Here is a 21,355-nt window from a genome sequence, read left to right as displayed (position 1 = left end):
GTCACAGTGCTTTGTCCTCATCACATTTTGCAGAAACGATCCGTGCATGTTCTCATCTCCCTCCAGACTGTAATCTCTTCAAGGACAGGAACTGTGTCTTATTTATATTTGCATTTCTGCTGTTTACCCCAAAGTCTGGCACATGGTTAGGGCTTAGCAAATGCTTTGTTGAACTGGGCTGAGTGGCCTAGGAAGAGGACACAGCAGAGACTGAGCATATGACCTTGATTTCATAAGCATTTAGTGCCAAGCAGTGAAGTCCACTGCCCAAAGACTGGTAAGACCGACTGTCTTGGGCACAAGGGTGAAATGTGGCTGGGATCAGCATTCTCCAGTGTGGGTGACCCACATAGGCCTTGTGGTTAAAGAGGCAACTGTCCCAGATAGCATGAGCTAGTGGACTATTTCTGCTGCAGCTTCTCCTGGGGGAATAATTTCAGAACCTCTTTCCTGGATGTGCTGGGTTAGAATAGCCAAAATTGTGATTTGGGGTCATTAGAAGATACATTGGGATGATTCTTGCAAATGGATGACATCTGCTCAGTTAATTTTGTCTCTTTAATCTTAGAAAATTCTCATAGATAAAAGCCCCCCATCTTACATCACCCAACCAGAAGACCCAGATACTGTCTTGCTTTTAGCAAATGCCACCTTGACATGGGAGCATGAAGCCAGCAGGAAAAGTAACCCAAAGAAATTGCAGAACCAGAAAAGGCATTTATTCAAGAAACAGAGGTCAGAGGCATACAGTGAGTGGAGTCCACCAGCCAAGGGAGCCACTGGCCCAGAGGAGCAAAGTGGCAGCCTCAAATCGGTTCTGCACAGCATAAGCTTTGTGGTGAGAAAGGTGGGTGTGTGTTGCACAGGTGTGGCCTCCAGCCCTCCTCCTTGCATTGCATAGCTACAGCCTTCTCCAGGTCTGATACAGTTCAGTTAGAGCTGAAGGTGGTGATGGGATGTCTCTAACTAGGGTCCCTGTATTTTTCCCCCAGTTTTAAAACTATGTACATGAACATTGGAGGCCCCCTCTCCAAGTGTGGAGAAGACGGTGGTTATATTCATTCTGATTTGCAGTACTTCCCTTAGAGTCAGTTGCAGTTTTGAATGAACAGTCCACTCCAGGTGGCTAGGCTTGAACTGACTAGCTTTCATAAATCTTTTTTGATTTGTTCTCTTTTTGTGTGTGTGAGACAGGGTCTTACTCTTTTGCCCAGGCTGGAGTGCAGTGGTGCAACTGCAGAACTCAGAAGTGCAGAACTCACTGCAGCCTCAAACTCCTGGGCTCAAGTGATCCTCCTGCCTCAGCCTCCCAAGTAGCTGGGACTACAAGCATACATCACCACGCCCGGATAATTTTTTAAAATTTTTTATTTACCAGGGGAAAGCGGGATAATTTTTAAATTAAATTTTATTTTATTTTTGTAGAGATGGGGTCTTGCTATGTTTCCTAGGCCAGGCTCGAACTCCTGGCCACAAGTGATTCTCCTGTCTTGGCCTCCTGGGTCAAGTGCTGAGATTACAGGCATGAACCACTGTTCCTGCCCTAGATATGTTCTTAATTTCACATTGGAATATTATGATAGATGATAATGACTGATAATTTTGAACACTACTATTTACCAGGTACATAATAAACTCACTTAGCCAGCTCAATAACCAGGCATCATAACTGCCCCTACTTGATGGTTGAGGAGCCTAAGGCACAAGAGGGTTAAATAGCTTGCCCAAGGTCACATAGCTAGCAAGTGGCAGAGGAGGGTTTTATACCCAGGGCACCTGGCTTCAGAGTCTGGGCTCTTAACCACCGGCAAATACTCCTCTTGTAAAAAGTAAACTGAGATAACAAGCAACCCAGCCAAGGGCTAAGCCAGCCAAGCCAGACTCAAGATTGAGGGGTGGAGATTTCAGGCAACGCTGTGGGTTTAGGGAATGTTTGGCCTCTTCCTGCGTCTCCTGCACGCATCTCCTTCTTGCTCTGGGAACTCAGCAGCAGACTCCCAGGGTGGCAGTGTTGATTTTGCTGCAGAGGGCTCAACATTAATCTTGTGCCTAGTATTTTAATCTCTCATCCTGTTGACTCACTCTTTCCCTGTGCGAGCACTATAGAAGGAGAGGTTCTTATTGATTATGCAATATCAAGCTCAATAGCTGGTGTGAGAATGGTACCTCTCATAGCTAACAAGGCTGTCTGCCATGTATTCATTGGAAATGATATTTGGTTGGCTGAGTGCAATTGAGCTCAGATTTCAGCTAAGTCCCACTGAGTGCCACCTACTTTGCCTTCTCGCCACTCTCCCCGTGGAGCACCTGACTTCCCCCCGCCCTGCCTTCCCATTTGCCTCCAAGAGGCCTCCGTGAACTTCCCGTGTTCTAAGGACGCTGCTTTCTGGCCACGCAATGGCTTTGCTAATGTGCTATTCCATATGTCGGTGACTCTGGAATTCCTGCCGCAAGGATGCAGTCAATGTTTTGTGGAATAAATTGAAGATAAAGTGGGGGCAATGCATTGTTGCCTCTGGAGCAGTGAGGGCAATGCAATGCCTCTGGAGCCTGGGGGACCCCAGTTCCAGACCCAGCCACTTCCTAGCTGCTTGACCTTGGATGTCTTGCTGAAGCTCCCTAAGCCTCTGTTTCTTTACCTGCACCATGCATTTCATAGAAGTACCCATTTCACAAGGTGGTGGGGGAACTCAGATACCACATAAAAATGCTAAGCCCATAGTAAGTCTCAGCTGATGTTAGGTATGATTGTTGCCTTTTTCTTTAACAATTATGTCCAGCTTAAGTGCTGCCCTCAAATGTTCTACATTCAGGGCATCCAAGTTTTTCCAAGTTTAGCTCCTCAATTCCATCACACTGGATCTTCCAAGGGGTCAGGGTTTTTTGTTCACAGTTATGTCCTTATCCCGAAGCCCAGCTCCTGGCTTGGAGGTGGCCAGCAGTGTTTGTTGGGAGAATCATCAGAGGATACAGGCCTCATGGATTTTCTGCTAAAGACAAGGATGAATCTAGAAGGCTTCTTACTTGGCCCCAAGAAGTGGACAGGACTCAAAGGGCAACCAAATACCTGGTGAGGCTGCATCACATCTGCGGTCTCTTTAATGCCCCAGTTCCTTGAAGTCCTTTTAGGGGAATTAAATAGATTCAGCTTCTTTTCATGAGGCAGGAATTCCAGAGTCACTGACATATGGAATAGCACATTAGCAAAGCCATTGTGTGGCCAGAAAGTCCTTAGAACACAGGAAGTTCACGGAGGCCTCTTGGAGGCAAATGGGAATGCAGCATGGGGGAAGTCAGGTGCTCCATGGGGAGAGTGGTGAGAAGGCAAAGTAGGTGGCACTCAGTGGGACTTAACTGAAATCTGAGCTCAATTGCACTCAGCCAACCAAATTTACATCCATGTGGGCTCCACAAAGGCAGGGAGACCTCTGTGTGGATCACTATTTTATCCCAAGGTGCCTGGGATTCAGCAAAGACCTTGTTTAAGGAATTATTGATGACAGGCAGGGACTCTCATGTGCTGAGAATGGCAGACAGGGGATGGGCCTTTCTGGTCTAGCTTGGGGTGAGAAAAAAGCCATATTTGGCCCCATGTTGGGCATCTTTGCCCTAAGGGATTGCAGGGAGCAGGCCTACATAAGAATGTTCTCAGATGCTCCAAGTGCAGTATTGCAATATCTGCTTGAACACGAGTCGACATGCTTCCACGTCAGTCTCCACATGGGCTGTTTGCCTGCAATGATTCTCCCCAGATACCCCATGACACCCTTCCTCACCTCCTTCACGTCTTACCCAAATGTCACCTGTGGCAGATGCTGTCCCTGCCCATGTGCCCTGGACCTCTAAGTGTTTCCTGGCCATCTTACAACTGCCTTATCCGCATCCGTGCCCAAGGGCTCTGCACACCTCCATAAAGACCTTCACAGACTAGAGAGCAGCCCTCAAACAATGACTGCTGGGGCATCAATACCCCACCTCCTCTGCCATTGGGTGGGACAAAGCTATAGTCAGTTCCCCAGAGTTTCCTGCAGTTTCCCTGCAGGGTTGAGTTCCATTTGCCTCCTGTGTAGGATATTCTGTTAGGGAGCCAACCCAATAGGCTGCCCTTTATGGGCCACCTTCCCTTTCCTGTATCACTTCTCCTCTTCCCTACTGGAATTTCCTGCACCTTCCAAATGTGAGTGTGACTTTTATTCAAATCCTTGATTCAAGGTCTGTTTCTGGGAAAACTCAAGCTAAGACATCTACCTTTCCAGTAAGGCTTTCCTTGTACCCCGAAGCCTCCAGCCCACTCCCTGTCCCTTCCCTGTCTCTTCCCTGCTTTATTTTTCTCCATGGCAAGCATAGATGTGCCTGCCCCACATTTCATTTACTTGTCTTGCTTCCTGTCCATCTTCCCCTGACTACAAGGTAAGTTCTATGAGGGCAGACTCAGGCCATTGCCTGTTGTGTTCATTGCTGTTCTTGCTGGTGGTTGGAACAGTGCTTGGCACCTAGCAGGCTCTGATAATGATTTGTTGGTTGAATTAATAAATCTGGAGCTGTAGAATATTAGAATAGTGTAACTTCTCAGTAATTCCAGATTTTTGAAAGCCCCTAGATCTCCATACTTCAAAAGCTACCCTAGTCTCCCTGGGTTGTACAGCCTTTTGCATCCCATTAGATTTGCTTTTCTGGAGTCTGGGCATAGAATAGCCTTCCTGTTCAAGGCCTGTGTCTCCCAGACCAGCACAAGGCTGTTTCACACCAGTGATCTTACATGATTTCTAGAAGCCCTGTGGGTGCTTGGCTATGCCAAACAAGGGAAGGCACTTAATTAAGACTTACATTCCTGCATCCTCCCAGGCTGTGTTTATGTGGGCCAGGGTGGTGTGGCTGCAGCTGCCATGCCCCAGAGCCTGCAGTGACCCCTTGTTCTCCGCCTGGCCTGACCAGCATAGTTTGGCAGCGGCACCTTTGGGCCAGACCCTCTAAGAAGTGGGAGAGAGTGACTGTGTCCCATCTCTGTTTCTCTGGCAGGGGAAGATCTTGGGAATATGCGGGAATGTGGGAAGTGGAAAGAGCTCCCTCCTTGCAGCTCTCCTAGGACAGGTAAGCTGTATGATGAGTGCTGTGAAGATGGACATTAACATGACAATGAAATGGCTCCCTTCCCGTCAGGCATGGACCCAGCAGATGGCCTCGGCTGCACTGGACACTGTGCATGTGGTTCATGATAATTTCTGGGAGGTTAATGCATGCAGCAGCTCCAGGCCCCTGGGCCAGATGAGGCTGAGTTTTTCACAAACTCTTGTTTGCCAATGAGGAGATCTATCGAATGGCGATTGCCTCCTTGCCTAAAGCTCCATCTTGGTCAAAGGAAAGATGGGTCCTTAAACCCATGGTTATCCCCATGAGTTGGGCTGCCCTGATTTAGAAATGCCAGCAAAGCAGCTTGGTGTGGAAGGACTTTGGAGTCTGGTGCTCATGGTGACTCTAGATGTATTCTATGCCTGAACTAAAGCAGCTTGTGCCCCCAGCTTCTCTGCAAACCTTGGGTAGGAAGAGGGAGGGGACTTGGGTCGTTGTCCCTTCTCTGCTCCTTCTAGTTGGGTGACCCCAGGGAAAATGGCCAAGCCATTTGTAGTTTTCACAAACCTCTATGTCGCCACGGTTTCTAAGTCGCATCCCACATGAATGAGAAGCTTTGTGGAAAAAAAATGCTAAGTCCTCTTTCTCCCCACTCTGCTGTTGCTAAAGGGAAGTTTGTGCAGCTGGGATTGCCTCTTTCAGGAAGAGGTCGGGGTACTTCTGAAGAAGTGGGGACTCCAGAATAGGGTGGTGGGGGGATGTGTCTTATGAGTTTTAATATAAGTGACTTCTTTTGGCCTCAGTTGACTCATCTATAGAAAGAATGACAACTCCTTCCCTGCCTGGAGGCAGAGGTGGAGGCTGAATCGGATGAGTTCCTGAGGTCACCCACGCTCTGAGAGTGTGTGCCTCCATGATGAGTCAGCGTGAGCCATAGAGGTGACTCAGCTCAATTCCCCACATAATGATGTGAATACTCTTAATAGCATCCTACTGCATAAGAGATGGCCCAACTTCTGGTCGGATAGCTCCAGTGATGGGAAGCTCATCATGTCACAGCCAGTTCCCTCTTTGGAGAGTTTTGATGTATATTGGAGTGAAATTTGCCTCCTTTTAATTTCTGTCCTTTGGAAATTTTGAGATAACATTGAATCTCCCATGAGACAGTGGTGGGATCAGGCCCCTGGCTGTGATCACTGGGGAGGCAGGGGGGCACTCTGGACAGCCTGGGTTCCCCAGCTGTTTCTGCCACATGCTCACTATTTAGCCTTCGGCAGGTAACCTCTCTGAGCCTCATGAAACCACTTGGTTTGCTTGTCTGTAAAAATGGGACTAAGGAGAGTTGTGGTGAGGATTGAATGAGATCATGTAAGCAATAGTTGGCTATAGGATAATTTGCAAGGCCAGTCATGGTGATAAACATTGAACATGCACTTAATTCAGTGCACAGAATATACCCTATGCATTAAAAATACTACGATTATTATTGTTATTATCATGGTGTCTTCTCCAAATTGAATTCTCTGTCCGTTGCACAACTCCTGAGGTGAAGTGGCTTCACATCCTTCGGCCGCCTTAGTGACTCTCCTTCTTTGCCCCTGGACCCACTGCCACTGCCCCATGAGCATCAGCTCTGAGCACTGTGGCCTGCCCCACATGTACCTTCTGTTGATAACTTTGAACGTTGCATCCCTGCTGTCTACCATTGTCTATTGGATGCCCACGATTAGGGGTCATCTTAAATGAACATATGTACTCAGGGTCACAAACTGGAGCCCATGCATAGTTTTAACTGGATTGCTGAATGCTTTAAAAGTCCAAAGGTTTCATATAAAACTGGATCTTTGACTCCTCTGGACAAATTAGAAAATCCTGCTCCATCAGGCCTGCATCCTTGCATGGCACCAACGATGCAACTGAGTCAAGGCTGCTTCCTGAAGATGGGGTGTGCCAATGCCAACACCCACAGCCGTGTAGGCAGTGCCCTGCTCCCAGGGCCTGGCTGAGCAGGGTTGGATCCAGCCAGTGCACCTGGAGGAAGGGGAGCCTCTTGTGAAGAGTCTGTTCAGAGAACATCCTGTTGTAGCTGGGCCCAGGTGCCATGTGCACTGGGAGCAGCCCTGCAGTCCAAGCTCTCCTGTTTGTAGCAGAGCTTACCACTGCCTCTTTTCAAACATTCCCTGCCTGGCCCTGTGCAGGTGTTTGACTCTGAGATTCTGCCTCTGCATGGTTGGGCTTTCTGGTGCATGGAGAAGATGTCCTGTCAACGCTCTTGCGCCTTCATAACCAATGCTTGTGGAATATGTGGGTGCCAGGGTGCAACGGGAATTCGAGGAAAAGTCCTCAAGGCTTGGCTCCTGCAGCTTCTCTGGTCTTGTTGTTCCAGATGCAGCTGCAGAAAGGGGTGGTGGCAGTCAATGGAACTTTGGCCTATGTTTCACAGCAGGCGTGGATCTTTCATGGAAATGTGAGAGAAAACATACTCTTTGGAGAAAAGTATGATCACCAAAGGTAATATTAACTTTTAAAGCAGGAGGCACATTTGTGTTTAGTACACACTCTCCTACAGATGCTGATGCTATTGGTAATGACTGCTAAGTGGGTTTTGAGTTTAATGAATTCTGATTAAACATTCATCAGATACACACAGACACTGGTTTTCCTCTTCCTGAGCCAAGCGTTCAGGAGAGGCAACTTCTGCAGACCTGCGACTGCACACTGGGAAGAGGATAGAATCGGCACTTCATTCCCAGGGCAGAGGAGCATATGTTCCGAGGTTCTCTGCAACAGGGCATATGTGGTCTGACTAGAGAAAAACGAATCCAGCAATTTTGCTTTAGGCTGAGTACCCAAAACTGCTTGGAATCATGAGCAAGTATGTAATGAATCAGCCCTGACATTATTAATTGACATCAGAGCTATCAGGATATATTATCACTGTTAGTGTCCTCAGAATGATCTAACTAAATAAAAACAAAGCTCAACTTATAATTACTTGATTTACTTTGAGCCATCATCTTTTTTATATCATTTTATTTTTTAAATGGACATAATTACATCTATCTATGGGGTGCACTTTTGTGTTTTGATATATGACGCTGGGGGAGAGGGGAGTGTGGGGAAAGGATAGATGTTGACCAAAGGGTACAAAGTTTCAATTAGACGGGAGAAATAGGCGTTAGTGATCTATTGCACAGAATGGTGACAATGATAAATTTTAATGTATTATATATTTCAAAAGTACTGAAAGAGTATATCGTAAATGTTTTCAACACGAAAATTGCGAGTATGTATTTGTAATAACTGTAGTATGTAATGAACAGACAGCAATTTGAGGAGAAATATTTTCTCTAAGAACATTTAATAACCCATTAGCTGGGTGCAGTGGCTCACGCCTGTAATCCCAGAACTTTGGGAGGCCGAGGCAGGTGGATCATGAGGTCAGGGGTTCGAGACCAGCCTGACCAACATGGTGAAACCCTGTCTCTACTAAATATACAAAAATTAGCTGGGCGTGGTGGTGGGCACCTGTAATCCCAGCTACTCAGGAGGCTGAGGCAGGAGAATTGCTTGAACCCAGGAGGTGGAGGTTGCAGTGAGCCGAGATCACACCACTGCACTCCAGCCTGGACAACAGAGCGAGACTGTCTCAAAAAAAAAAAAAAAAACTCATTAATACCGTGATCACCTTGGACATTTCTATATTTATTCTCTCCCTACTTCTGAAATGTTTGAGTTTTCTAAATTTTAATTTTAACATTAGATTCAGGGGGTACAGTTTTGTTACAGGGGTATATAGTGTGATGCTGAGGTTTGGGTTTCTACTGATCCTGTTCACTCTCTAAGTGGACATAGTACCCAATAGGAAGCTGTTCATCGGTGCGCCCTCTCATCCTCCATCCTTTTGGAATCCCCACTGCCTCTTGTTGCCATCTTTGTGTCTGTGCATACCCAAGGTTTAGCTCCCATGTGTAAATGAGAACATGTGATATTTGGTTTTCTGTTTCTGTGTGAATTTACTTAAGATAGTGAAGTCCAGCTGCCTAATGTTGCTACATGATTTTGTTCTTTTTTATGGCTGCATAGTATTCCATGGTGTACGTGTACCACATTTTCTTTATCCAATTCACCATTGATTGGACCATCATCTTTAAGCTCTGGAAAGTAATGGCTTCCTATGGTTCTTTGCTTAGCTTGGTGTATTGCCATGTACATTCTCTCATTTGAGTCCCATAACCACCCATTTAGGGATATAAAATTATATCCCCATTTTACAGATAAAGAAAAGGGCCTAGACAGGCGAGTTGACACTCCCAAGGTATTAAATGCTATTAAATGTCAGAGTTGAGCCTTGGACTTAGACCTTGAGCTCCAGATCAACATCAGTTTTCTGGAGCTGGAGGTGCCTGACAGCTGGGTCACTCAGAAACCTTCCCAGGCATCACAATGCTTAATTAAGAGAATTGGAGTTGGTTTTAGGAATCTGGCTGTCAGCTCTCCAGTGGTAGTTTGGCCTTTCTCATCTTACCCACCAACTCTGTCCCTGCTGGCTGGTATGGCAGCATGTATGTTCTCATCAAGAGGCTTGTCAGTTCACCTCCTCTTCCCTGGCCATGCCATCCTGTGGCCAGGAGGCTCAGGTGTGGCAGGAAGGTGATCAGTGCAGGAGCCAGTGCTCAGTACAGCCAAATTACTCTGCTCAGCATCTCTTGGCCTGTGCCACCCACCTGGAACGCCTTCTTTGTCTGTGGATGCGGACTGGACAGAGGGTTGCCTTATTCATCAAAATGACGTTCAGAGGGCAAATATGTGCCAAATGCCTGCAGCATGCCGGGCACATGGGGACAGAGATGGCTCAGGTATATCTTTGCCCTTAAGATGCTCAAGCCTGGAATGGGCTATAAGAAACGCACAGAAATGACAGTGCACCAGGGAGGAATGAGCCAGGTGGCAGGAGACCGTGCTCAGATTATTCCAAGGCAGCAGAAATCACGAGAGGATGGTGGATCAGGGAAGAGAAGATGGCACTTGAATTGGGCTTTGAAAGATGGATCTAGCATCCTTCATATGTGGCATGTTTAGCAGAGATTTTGCTCCTAGGGCAGAAACTGTGGCTCTCAGGGCCATAGGAAGCAGGAGGGTGGGAGGAAATTGAAGGTGGGAGGTGTTGAGGGGAGGAAGATATGCTGCGCGGTCTGAGTCTTGTAGTTGCAGATTGGCAAATGTAGTAATAGCAATTATAGCCCCCACTAATGGAGAATTTGCCATGCAGCAGACACTGTGCTAATGGCTTCACATGTTTTTCTGCTCCATTCTCACAACAACCCAATGAGAATTAGTTGTTTGCACAATTTTATAGAGCAGAGAGTGAGGATCAGGGAGGTACAGTCACTTGTCCAAGGTCACCCAACTGGATTCAAACCCATTCTCTGATTCCAAGGCCCCTCATCATAACTGCTATGTACGCCAACCCCAAAGTTTGTGTGTGGGCATGATGCTCGGGCCGTGCCCAGGTTCCGTTTTGGGGCCTGTGTGCAACAGGAAGGGCAGCTGCTCATGCCTGCCTGCTCTCTATCTTGCCTCTTTATTGGGAAGGTCTGTCTTTCGATGTCTGAGTTGTGAGGCCTGCCCATTGTAACTCACTGAAGGAAAAAGGGTCCTGATGACGATAATGCCAATGATATCAATCAATCAATCTGTCACCAACCAACCAATCAGCCGTTGTGGAGGCAGGCAACCTGCTGAGAAGGACAGAAACCTAAAGGCCCAGTGGTGCTGCTCAGCAGCTGCTGGGAGGGAGCACAAACCTGAGCCAGGCACTGCAGGCATCCTGAGCAGGAGTTGGGTCCCCAAGGCGGCTGTGCGGGGGCTCTGTGATGCCTGGGGAAGGTTCTGCTTGTGGTGGGGGCTGTATGAGTGAGGTTGAGTTGCAGAGAAAACCGAGGGAGGAGAGTGTGGGCATCTGTCATAACATGGGGACGACATCCCAGTGACCACGGACGTTCCTAGGTTCCTTGGTGCCAGAAGTCCCCAAAGGCCTCCCCTGGGGCAGAGCGGGATCATGCCCCTGGGGACTGCTGTGGGGCTGACCTCACAGCTTTGCTGCTTTTTGCAGGATAGGGTGCTAGTCCTGGCGGCTTGGCTGCTGCGGAGCTGGCTAGGGCCTTGGCTGTCAAACTCCCCAAAGCCTGGGCTGCAGGGCTAGGCAGAGGGTGACACTGAGGGGACACAATGGAGAGGCCAAGAGGCCCAAAGAGCAGGAGTCCCACTCTCTCTCCCATTCTGCCCCCTTACCTCAGGTGCCATTCCCTTCGGCTCAGTATCCCGAGTTGTTGCGCGGGAGAAAACTCCATTCTCTCCAACCTAGTAGCAGTGAGGGGTGGATGGAGTAACTTTGTGGAGGGGCTGGGCACATGTCAAGGTCGTCATTGGTGATTACCCAGCCCACTGCTGTTAGCCTCCTTCACACACACCCTCTCTTCCACCCACGGTCCTGCTTCAGCCCTGTGCCTCCCAGGAGGCCATCCCCAGTGACTGCAGCCCCCAAGGGTGACCCCTCTTCTGACTCCCACGAGCGTCCAGCAGGTGGCGCCCTCAGTGTTTCCTGCAGGGCTTTCCTGTTCAGCGTTGTCTTCTTCCCTGCATGGCGAGAACCCTGCCAGCGGAGGGGCCATTCCTGAATCAACTCTGCATCAGGTCAGGGGAGGGGCCAGTGGTCAATGGGACGCTACCCTTGGGTCATTGAAGGCAGAGCGACTGGCCAGGGAGCCTTGGATGTAGCACCCGCCACCCCTGGCCTTGCCCCAGCGGCATCAGCAGCGCCTGTGGAAGCAGCCCAGGGCAGCAGTGTTTGGGGTCTTTCTCATCCAGCTACTTCTGAGCTTTGCACCAACAGGTATCAGCACACAGTCCGCGTCTGTGGCCTCCAGAAGGACCTGAGCAACCTCCCCTATGGAGACCTGACTGAGGTGAGCAGGGCTGGGAGCGCAAGCCCACTGTAGCTGCACACAGTACATTTGCTCAGGTCCAAAGGCCTGAGGCCAGCAATCCCCTGTTCCACATCCAGATGCCCCAACGACGTGTGGGCAAAGCTCAGTTTCCACCCGTTCTGAATTCTCCCTCTGGATGTATACTTGCTGGATGTCACAGTGGACGTGGCACCAAGCTTACTGGTGTTTGGCACAGTGTAGTCACTTCTTGGGGCTACTCCCAATCTGCCTGTCGTCTCAGGAAGGGTTTCTGGTGAAAACTGCTTCCTCATCCCGAGGGCTGGCTCTGTCCTGCAAACCAGGGCCCCTTCTTGCCTCACTGGCTCTGCCCAGGCCAGGAGTATGGGGGTCACCTCTAAACATTGCCCCCTGGGGTGTTTGTCCAAAGTGCTAGCTCCATCCTGGGCTGAGCCTGCCACCCCAAGAGACCCAGGGGAGTCACCTTGCCATCTCGGGTCCCCACCCTTCTTGTGTCCTCTGCACAATCTTCCTCACCTTGCCCAGGAGCCCCAGAGGAGATCAGAAGACTAAAGCTTTCTGAGGAAAGGCAGTTTGGGGTGTCTTTCTCTACTGGTGCTCTCAGTCTGCCTCCCCAAGGAAGTGGCCGTGAAGCCTTCCTGGCCTGCATCTGAGACCTCCCACACTGCAGCCCTGGTTCACCCTTCCAGGCCGTGCTCCTACCTGCCTGCCAAAGTGTCCACTCACCTCCTAGCCTCTAAGTCTCTGCTCCTGTGACATCACTATCCTTTGAGTTTCAACCCAAAATCTACCTCCTCAAGGAAGGCTTTCCCAAGTCCCACCACCTGAATAATTTGCCACAAAGTACTCTATTGATGCTCTTCAGCAGGCGCTTGTGAAATTCTGCTTGCTGCTGCTATTATGTACATAACTAACCTGCCCACTGTGGAGCTCCCCAGGGAGAGAGGACTTCTCTTGTCCAGCTTGTGTGTCCCGCCCCGTGCCTAGCTCAACGTCTGGCTGAACACGTGGGGTTCACTTTGGGTTCCATTGGATAGAATCACCTACAGTAAGCAATCATCCTTTCCATAAATATTTACGGAGCACCTATTCTGTGCCCAGCGTGGTGCCAGGCCTTAGGGTGGTGATGATGAACCAGGAAGTCAAGGCTTATCTCTCCACAGTGCTTAGAGTTGCCTAGGGATGGGATAGTTGCTCTACAAGTAAACAAAATAGGGAACTCCCTTTTCCATCTGCACCCAGCCACGTTTCCCTCTGGTTCACTGCTGCATTCTCCCCAGCTCTCTGCTCACACAATTCCCTTTGGTGATAATAATGATGTAGCCCCTCCCTGTGGGATCTGCGTTGGGCTGGGGTCTTGTGAGATGGGCACCCCTCACTCCTCATGGGAAAGAGCTTTGCCCTCGTTGCTGCTGCCCACCGGGCTTCCTGGAGAGGTAGACAAGTGGAGCACTTCCACTTACCACAGAGTCTCCTGTGACTGGGGGCCCTGTAAGGGGCGGAGGAACTTGGATGTGGCGAGGATCAGTGTGTACGTCTTTCCCGGAGAAGCTCCAGGAAGTTTCCATTGCCCAAGAACTTCAGGGTGGGCCGACAATGTTGTCCCTGTCCACAGATTGGGGAGCGGGGCCTCAACCTCTCCGGGGGGCAGAGGCAGAGGATTAGCCTGGCCCGTGCCGTCTACTCCGACCGTCAGCTCTACCTGCTGGATGACCCCCTGTCAGCCGTGGATGCCCACGTGGGGAAGCACATCTTTGAGGAGTGCATTAAGAAGACGCTCAGGGGAAAGACGGTCATCCTGGTGACCCACCAGCTACAGGTGATGGGACATGCAGGATCCAGGAGGTCACGGGATGGGTGTGGCTGGCGTCTGATGCTCACAGAGCCTCCTCTTCTGCCTATATCTGCCTGTCTTCAGCTGGGAACGTGGGGAGGGAGCCAGGGATGCAAGAGACACTCATGATTCCCCAGCCTTCCTGGCTCCCAGGAGGCCCACCTGTTCCACTCTGTGCATGGCCTCTGTGGGGCCAAGACTTTTCCTGCACCAGAGGGTAGATTCTCTAGAAGCAATTGAGTCCTGCCTGTGGGTGGACTGGGGCACCCTTCCCCCAGTTCTGGGTGCCTGGTAAGATGGGGAGCCAGGGAAAACAACGACGGCCCCACCCTTACTCCAGCAATTCTGGGCAAGCCTGAGGCCAGGGATACCTTGACTGGGGGTGTCAGGGGGTGGTAGACCTCTTGGATGAGGGACCCAGATGCCCCAGGCATCATACCCCAGGGGAAAGGGGCTTGAAGCCAGGACTTTGGGACTAAGGCTGAGGCTTTGGGGAAGCTCTCTCTGCTCAGGGCCACTGTCTCAGGCTAAGGAGCATGAATCTCACTGAAAAAGTGACTGGGCTTGACCTCAGTGAATTTAAGAATTTGGCAGAGTGGGAACAGTCCTCACTGCATTGGTCCCACATAAGGCGTCCTGAATGCCTGATGGGAATCCAAGAACCTCCTCTTCCCAGGCCAGGTTTCCCTGCTTCCAGACAATCTCCCTCTCTCTTCTTTGTAGGGAATCCCCAGAGATGTGTGGGGGAAGGGGGGGCAGTGTATGTGTGTGCACGTGTGTGTTCATGCGTGCACGTGGGTGTCTCCTTGCCCGATGAGAGATTCCTTGGGATTGACTTATGTTGAAAGGCCTATTGGGGCAGGAGAGCAAGAGTCCCGTCTTCTTTACTCTCCTGCTACCTGCAGAGAACATGTTATATAAGGGCCTGGTCTGGGGGCAGGAAGCAGGTCTTTGCAAAGGTAAGTCAAGCTGGAGTGGAGAGGGAGGGGCAATAGCAGCAAATAAAGTTGCCATGGCTACAGGATGCTGCAGCCAGCATTTTAGGACCTTCCAGTAGTGGCCAGGAGGACCAGCCTATCAAGAGGGGGTTCCTCGAAGACCCCGTAAAACCAGGCTTTCCCATTGCTGTGATGCTGCCCCTAGCCTGAGCCCACCTTTGCCCAGGGCTAGAGTTCTGGTCCCGGAATAAGCTCCAGGCATCCGAATTTTGCGCATGGGGATTGTCTGGATTTCCTCTGAGTGGGCCTGAGCACCTCCAGGAAGCATCATGCTGGGCTGGTGTGGACAAGAGCTCCTAGTTCTTCTTCTGGCCTAGTTCTTCTCTGAGTTAGGATGGAGGACAAGGTTGGATTTCTTCAAGACCCTCATGAGGTGACTGAGAATGGGCTCTGGCCCAGTCTGGATGCTAAACCTGGCAGCCCTAGCTCTGCACCTGGAATATCCCTGGAGACACCCTGCAGCAGGGAGGGCTGTCCTCCGAGGGCTCTGGGGATCTGGAGGGGGACGCTTTGTCCCTGACAGATGTGGGTCACGGCTGTCCCTCCAGGAGTCCTCATGAGGGGAATCATAACCTTGGTCCTGGTTCAGTCTTTGAAACTGACTGAGCTGCAGTATGACCTCAGACAGGAGCCATCTTCACACCAGGCCCATCTCCTCAGATTCCACCTTCCCCTGTCATTTTATCTAACTTTTTGCAAGTTGGAAGAGGCAGGTAGCCACCAGGTGGCACAAGATCTTGGTCCTGCTGTGCCTTGTCAGGGAGGATGGAACTTAGAGCCCCAGAACTGGGGCCCGGGGCTTTTCCAGAGCCTATCCCCTCTGCTTTTACTCTCAGGCCCACAGGCAAGCATCTTAGTGGTTGGGGTGGATGATCGCTCTTCTAAGGAAACCACTGAAGTCCAACCCAGGGGCAGATTCGGTGATGGCTTGCAGAACAAAGCTGCTCAAATCTGCCTCATATCTCTGGAGTGAATTGGGGGCTTGCTGGCCAGAGGGGGCTTCCCTGCGAGCTCCTGGAGCTGGAGTGTGTGCTGTGGCACAGGCAGAAAAAGCTATGGGACTGGAACAGGCTTATGGTGTCTCAGTTTCCCCATCTGAAAAATCAGCTGATAAGACAGGGAGCTGGGCAGTTAGTGGGAGGGAGGCATGAGGGCTGGAGCTGTCCAAGCTGTTAGAACTGTTATCATTCAGCCTTTGGGCACCCTCCCAACTTGCCCAATCAAGTGTACAATGACTGAACACAGCTACTTCTTTCAGGCTTGTAATCAAGAGCAGCGGAGGTTGATTTGACCTTGGATGAACGGCGCAGTAATAGGGAAGACCTCTGGCCCATACTGCAAAGGCTTCTTTTGGTCAAACCATCTTTAGTCTCAGCATCTTGCCCACCTCTAGGAGGGGTCTTCCTTGATCCTAGGGGGAGAGCTCTGTGTCTCATTCCAAAATGAAAGGAAAACCCTCTTAGCAGAACTCTTTGATCTCAGGAATGATATGGAAATGAAGGGAATTCAAATTAAAAAAAAACCAGAAGTGCTTTGGGCAAAATGTGGGATGCCAGCATTAAATATAGCTGTGTTTTTATCTCATAGATAGAGCTGGCATAAATTCCTCAGGCCAGGGACTGTGGCCTCTTGCCTGGGGACCACACCATGGTCTGCTTCTCCTGGGCTAAATGGGGATGATGAGGGAGGCTTGTAATGTTAGAACAGAGGAGGACCTTCGTGAAGATCATATTTCCCTTCCCTACCAAGTCCTGGCTGCTGTGACTGTCAGTTTTATTTTCCAAATCTCCATGATCAGATTTTGATTCATTTATTTATTTATTTAATTTTTTTGAGACAGACTCTTGCTCTGTCACCCAGGCTGGAGTGCAGTGGCACCTTCTTGGCTCACTGCAACCTCCACCTCCTGGGTTCAGGTGATTCTCCTGTCTCAACCTCCTGAGTAGCTGGATTATAGGTGCATGCCACCACACCCAGCTAATTTTTGTATTTTTAGTAGAGATGGGGTTTCACCATGTTGGCCAGGTGGGTCTCGAACTCCTGACCTTAGGTGATCCACCTGCTTCAGCCTCCCAAAGTGCCGGGACTACAGGTGTGAGCCACTGCGCCCGGCCATGATCAGATTTCTTAGGAAGGCAGCTCATTTAAGGAGCAGTAGCAAAGGAAGATTCAGTGTGCTTCACTGTGAGAGCCAAAGGCTGGCTTTTTTTTGGACTCATGAGACCTGTGGGTACTAGATGAATGGTTCTGTGCTGGGGGCCAATCTGCCCCCAGGAGGCACTTGGCAATGTCTGGAGACATCATTGCTTGTCACACCTCCAGGAGGGGGCGCTACCGACATCTAGTGGGGTAGAGGCCAGGGAGGTTGGTAAATATCCTACAATGCACAGGACAGCCCCCTCAAAGAATGATCTGGCTCCTAAAGTCAACAGTGGTAACTAAGGTTAGAGAGGAGTTTGGCATGGGCTCTCCTTTCCAGGCAGAAGTTCATTGTCGATCACTTACCTCTGCAGTTCTTAGAGTCTTGTGATGAAGTCATTTTATTAGAAGATGGAGAGATTTGTGAAAAGGGAACCCACAAGGAGTTAATGGAGGAGAGAGGGCGCTATGCAAAACTGATTCACAACCTGCGAGGATTGCAGTTCAAGGTAACTTACACCTGGGCAGGTGTGGGAGCAATTGGGGAGGAATCCCTCAGGATTTCGTGCCTGGGAGAGGTCCTGTCACTTAGCGTTCAGAAGGAATTTCATTTTGTCTCCAGGATCCTGAACACCTTTACAATGCAGCAATGGTGGAAGCCTTCAAGGAGAGCCCTGCTGAGAGAGAGGAAGATGCTGGTATAAGCGGTTAGAATCCCATCCCTGTTATTGTCCTTGGCTTGAATGGACACAGATCTTTCTTTATTTCTCACCCTAGTTTTGGCTCCAGGAAATGAGAAAGATGAAGGAAAAGAATCTGAAACAGGCTCAGAATTTGTAGACACAAAAGGTATTTACCACTCATCCCCTCGGTCACATACACTTAAGGATGTATTGGGCATCTACTGTTTGGGATACAGACAGTGTAGACACTGTGCATGTCATTTTGGGCAGCCAGAATTGGATGGTCTAGGGTACTGTGTGCCTTGGGGTTCCACTGCCTAAGTCCAAATTTTGGCTCCACCACTTACTAGTTTTGTGACCTTGAGCAAGATACTTGGCCACTCTGAACCTTAGCTTCCTAATCTATAAAATGAGGAAGTAGTACCAACCACAATTTCTTGTAAAGATTAAATGAGAAAATGAACATAAAGTGATTTGCACACTGCCTGACACACGGTGATGCTCAATAGTTATTATGAGCTGGAGAGATCCAAGTAATGCACGGGGATTCGTTAGAGGCAAAGGCAGACACGGAGCTTCCCACTCTTTATAGGGAGCATTGAGAATGGATTATGAAGCAGTGGGGATTGAGGTGGGATAAGGTTATTCATTCTTTCAACAAATAAAGGTTAAGCATTGACTGTGTGCCTAGTACTAAACTGGGCTGAGGAGAGCAAGAAGAGATGCCTGTGTTCTCAGGATCCTGTGGTCTGGAGGGGACTCAGGCAGATGGGTAACTATAGGAAACCAGTAAGAGTAATGGGGAATTTGGGTGAGAGAAACAAACACGTCAGGGAGGCCTTCACAGAGGGGGTGGCCTTTGGACTGGTCCTTCAAGGTTGTATAGGAGTTTGCTGGGGACACTGTGGTGAGAAAGTGGGAGAGGGTAGAGGGCTTGAGGTTGAGGGTGGGAGGAGATTCCAGGGAGGTGGGGAGACAAGATGTGGAAGATGAGTCTGGTGGGGGCCACCTGGTCAGGCCACCTCTTCTCCTCCGTAGACACCCTGCCTTCATTCACTGCACATCCCTAGAGCACCTACTCTGCCCCTTGCCCCATGCTGGACACAGAGAGGACTGGGGTCAATAGTCCTCAAAGTACACACAGCAAGGTGGCTTTCAAAGTTAGAGTTCTGTTCCTCAATAATGCATAGCCAAAAAAAAACTTAGCACATTTCATCAAATTTAAGATGCCATCCATTTTTAAAGGCTACCACCATTTTACCTACCACTTGGAAAGAAAAAAAAAATCTCTGCTAACTAAACGATATGACATACTAGCAAATGGAAGGCACATCCAGATTCCAGAGATGTTACAGTGTGGGGGAAAAAAGTGAGCCTTCGAATCGATGAGATCTGGCATCCTCAATGGTGCTTGTGACAAATGCATGCACATTTGGAAAGGCAACATAGTTTTACAGTTCCAGAGGATTCCAGGGCTGAAGTACCCAGATATCTCTTCTGTGCTTTTTGGAGAAACCTCCAGGCTGCCCGGGATTTGGGGTCCCGTGGAGAGAGTAATCTCTGCTTCTCACTTCCTCATCACTCACCCCTCTCTGGAGAGGAAAGTGTAATTGTGAAATTTCATGCTGGAGAGAGACCTAGTCCTCAAGGATAAACAATGGGGCTGTCAAGGGCGGTGAAAGCTGGAGGAAGGGAAGACTCATGAACAGGTTGAAGACAACACTGCTCACCTGCCTGGCATCACAGCATCTTCTAAGGCACAGCCAAGGCAAACAGAGCATCGGCAGCACTCCTGCCCCGGCCTGCGGGTTGCGAGGGAATGTGACCAGTCCCTTCTGTGCTCCCGGATGCTGTTCATTCGGCTCTGCCCACGCGCTGAGGCGTCTCCCTCATTTTGCAGTTTCAGAGGGAGACACAATGGGCTGAAGTCAGGCTGAACATTTTCAAAGGAGCTCCAGGTTCCCAGGCGCGAGTATAATGGTGGCTCTATTCAGCAAGGTGCCTTTGAGGCGTGAAAGCTTTTCTGTTGGGCCAGAGTGCACAGAGTCTGTATGTGGGGTGCCCCCTCTTCTAATTCTATTTATCTCTGTTTATAAAAGCCAAGTATGGTGTATAATTCTGCTTTGGAGTCGACATTTTCGCGTTTCTCTGTGGAGGAGCGGAAGAGGCATGCATTCAGTACTGGCTGCTGGGAGCTGCTTTATCCAGCATCCCTTTTCCTCCAAAATCTTGTTTCCATGAGAACTTGACAGTCATTTTCCCTTCCCCCTGGGGAATGGAAGAACCTGGGACAGACATCGAGGGAATCAGGTGTCCATGCAGCAGCTGACCTAGGGGGATACGCTGGTTTTCTTCTGTATGGCGTGAGCTCTGAGAACACAGGACCTGCCTCTTTCTTGCTTACTCTGTAGCAGATGACAAGGGTGCCTTTACCACTTCAGCATGCCCAGCCTCCTCCCAAATGCCACCTCTGCATTCCTTTGCCTGGGGGCTCTTTCTAGGAGATGCCAGCTAATGTTAAGCTGGAAGTACGGGAATTAACACCCAGGGAGCGGCCTTCATCCCAAGGCCAATAGGAATTTGTACAGAAAAATCCCAGATCCCTCTCATCACGTGGAAAAGCCCTGAGTGTGTGCCTACACTGGTTCTGAGATTTTTCACATGGGATGAAGCCCCAGTGGCCCACAGTGGTCGCCAACTTGGTGACACGCCTTACTCCCTTTAGCTCCCAAATAAACCTCATATATTCATAGTCTCTTCTTGGGTGCTGCTTCTAGGAGAAATAGACCAAGACATCCCTTGCATCCCCAGGACTGACCATATAGTAGGTGCTTAATAAATATTTCTCGAGAGACCAGAAGCTTGCTTCACAGGGCTGTACTGAGGACCAAGTAGCACAAAATGAGCAAAAGTGTGTTGGAAGTGCATTTGAGAGCATGGGACGAGTGGAAGGATGCGTCACAGCCCCCTTAGCTGGGCTGTGGAGTCCGCGGAGGGGCTGTGCCTGCCTTGCTGGGCCCCCACCCCAGTGGTGAGAGCTGTGGACTTGTGTTTGTTTCCACAGTTCCTGAGCACCAGCTCATCCAGAGTGAATCCCCCCAGGAAGGAACCGTGACCTGGAAAACATATCACACGTACATTAAGGCTTCTGGAGGTTCAGTATAAAACAACGAGTTTCTTGATTTAATTTGCATTTTAAAAATCCTGTCTTAAACTGTTGGGTTCACGTTTTATGATTATGATTTCTTTAACAATTACTCTCTATGCTAGGGCCATTTATCAATATTTTTATTTTTTCCCCTCCTAAAAACTAACATCTGATAATACAGCCTTTTAAATGGAATCATTCTTTATCTCCATTAAAGCTGCCAGACTCTCTTTTATTGGAGTGGAGTGAGCAGCAGCATGAACCGTACCCTTGCACTCCAGTTGCTCTGTACAGCAGTGGCCAGTCCATTGCCAGCCTTCCATACAAGATGCTCATCTCAGTGTGCAAAACATGCCTGTAGTTTCATTCTGTGTCTCTCCAGCAAGACTGGGTTTTCCTTGGTTTCTTTTTCTTTTTTGAAATGGAGTCTTGCTCTGTTACCCAGGCTGGAGTGCAATGGTGCAATCTCGGCTGACTGCAACCTCTAACCTCTGCCTCCCAGGTTCAAGCGATTC

General features: G+C 49.6%; 1 protein-coding gene across 1 annotated transcript in view; it reads left to right on the top strand.

Moving 5' to 3' along the window:
* ABCC12 (ATP binding cassette subfamily C member 12) overlaps positions 1 to 21,355 on the top strand; it is a 72,855-nt gene that overhangs the window by 26,648 nt on the left and 24,852 nt on the right. Inside the window, exons 10-18 of the mRNA XM_063654369.1 lie at positions 569 to 847; positions 5,020 to 5,091; positions 7,457 to 7,581; positions 11,966 to 12,038; positions 13,654 to 13,857; positions 17,384 to 17,518; positions 17,632 to 17,707; positions 17,787 to 17,858; positions 20,757 to 20,846. Coding sequence (XP_063510439.1) covers positions 569 to 847; positions 5,020 to 5,091; positions 7,457 to 7,581; positions 11,966 to 12,038; positions 13,654 to 13,857; positions 17,384 to 17,518; positions 17,632 to 17,707; positions 17,787 to 17,858; positions 20,757 to 20,846 — 1,126 coding nt within the window. The remainder of the gene's footprint in view (positions 1 to 568; positions 848 to 5,019; positions 5,092 to 7,456; positions 7,582 to 11,965; positions 12,039 to 13,653; positions 13,858 to 17,383; positions 17,519 to 17,631; positions 17,708 to 17,786; positions 17,859 to 20,756; positions 20,847 to 21,355) is intronic.

The sequence above is a fragment of the Pongo pygmaeus genome, chromosome 18, assembly GCF_028885625.2.
Source record: "Pongo pygmaeus isolate AG05252 chromosome 18, NHGRI_mPonPyg2-v2.0_pri, whole genome shotgun sequence".
NCBI lineage: Eukaryota > Metazoa > Chordata > Mammalia > Primates > Hominidae > Pongo > Pongo pygmaeus.
Note: the sequence above shows the minus strand (reverse complement) of the source record. Positions and strands in the feature narration are given on the sequence as shown.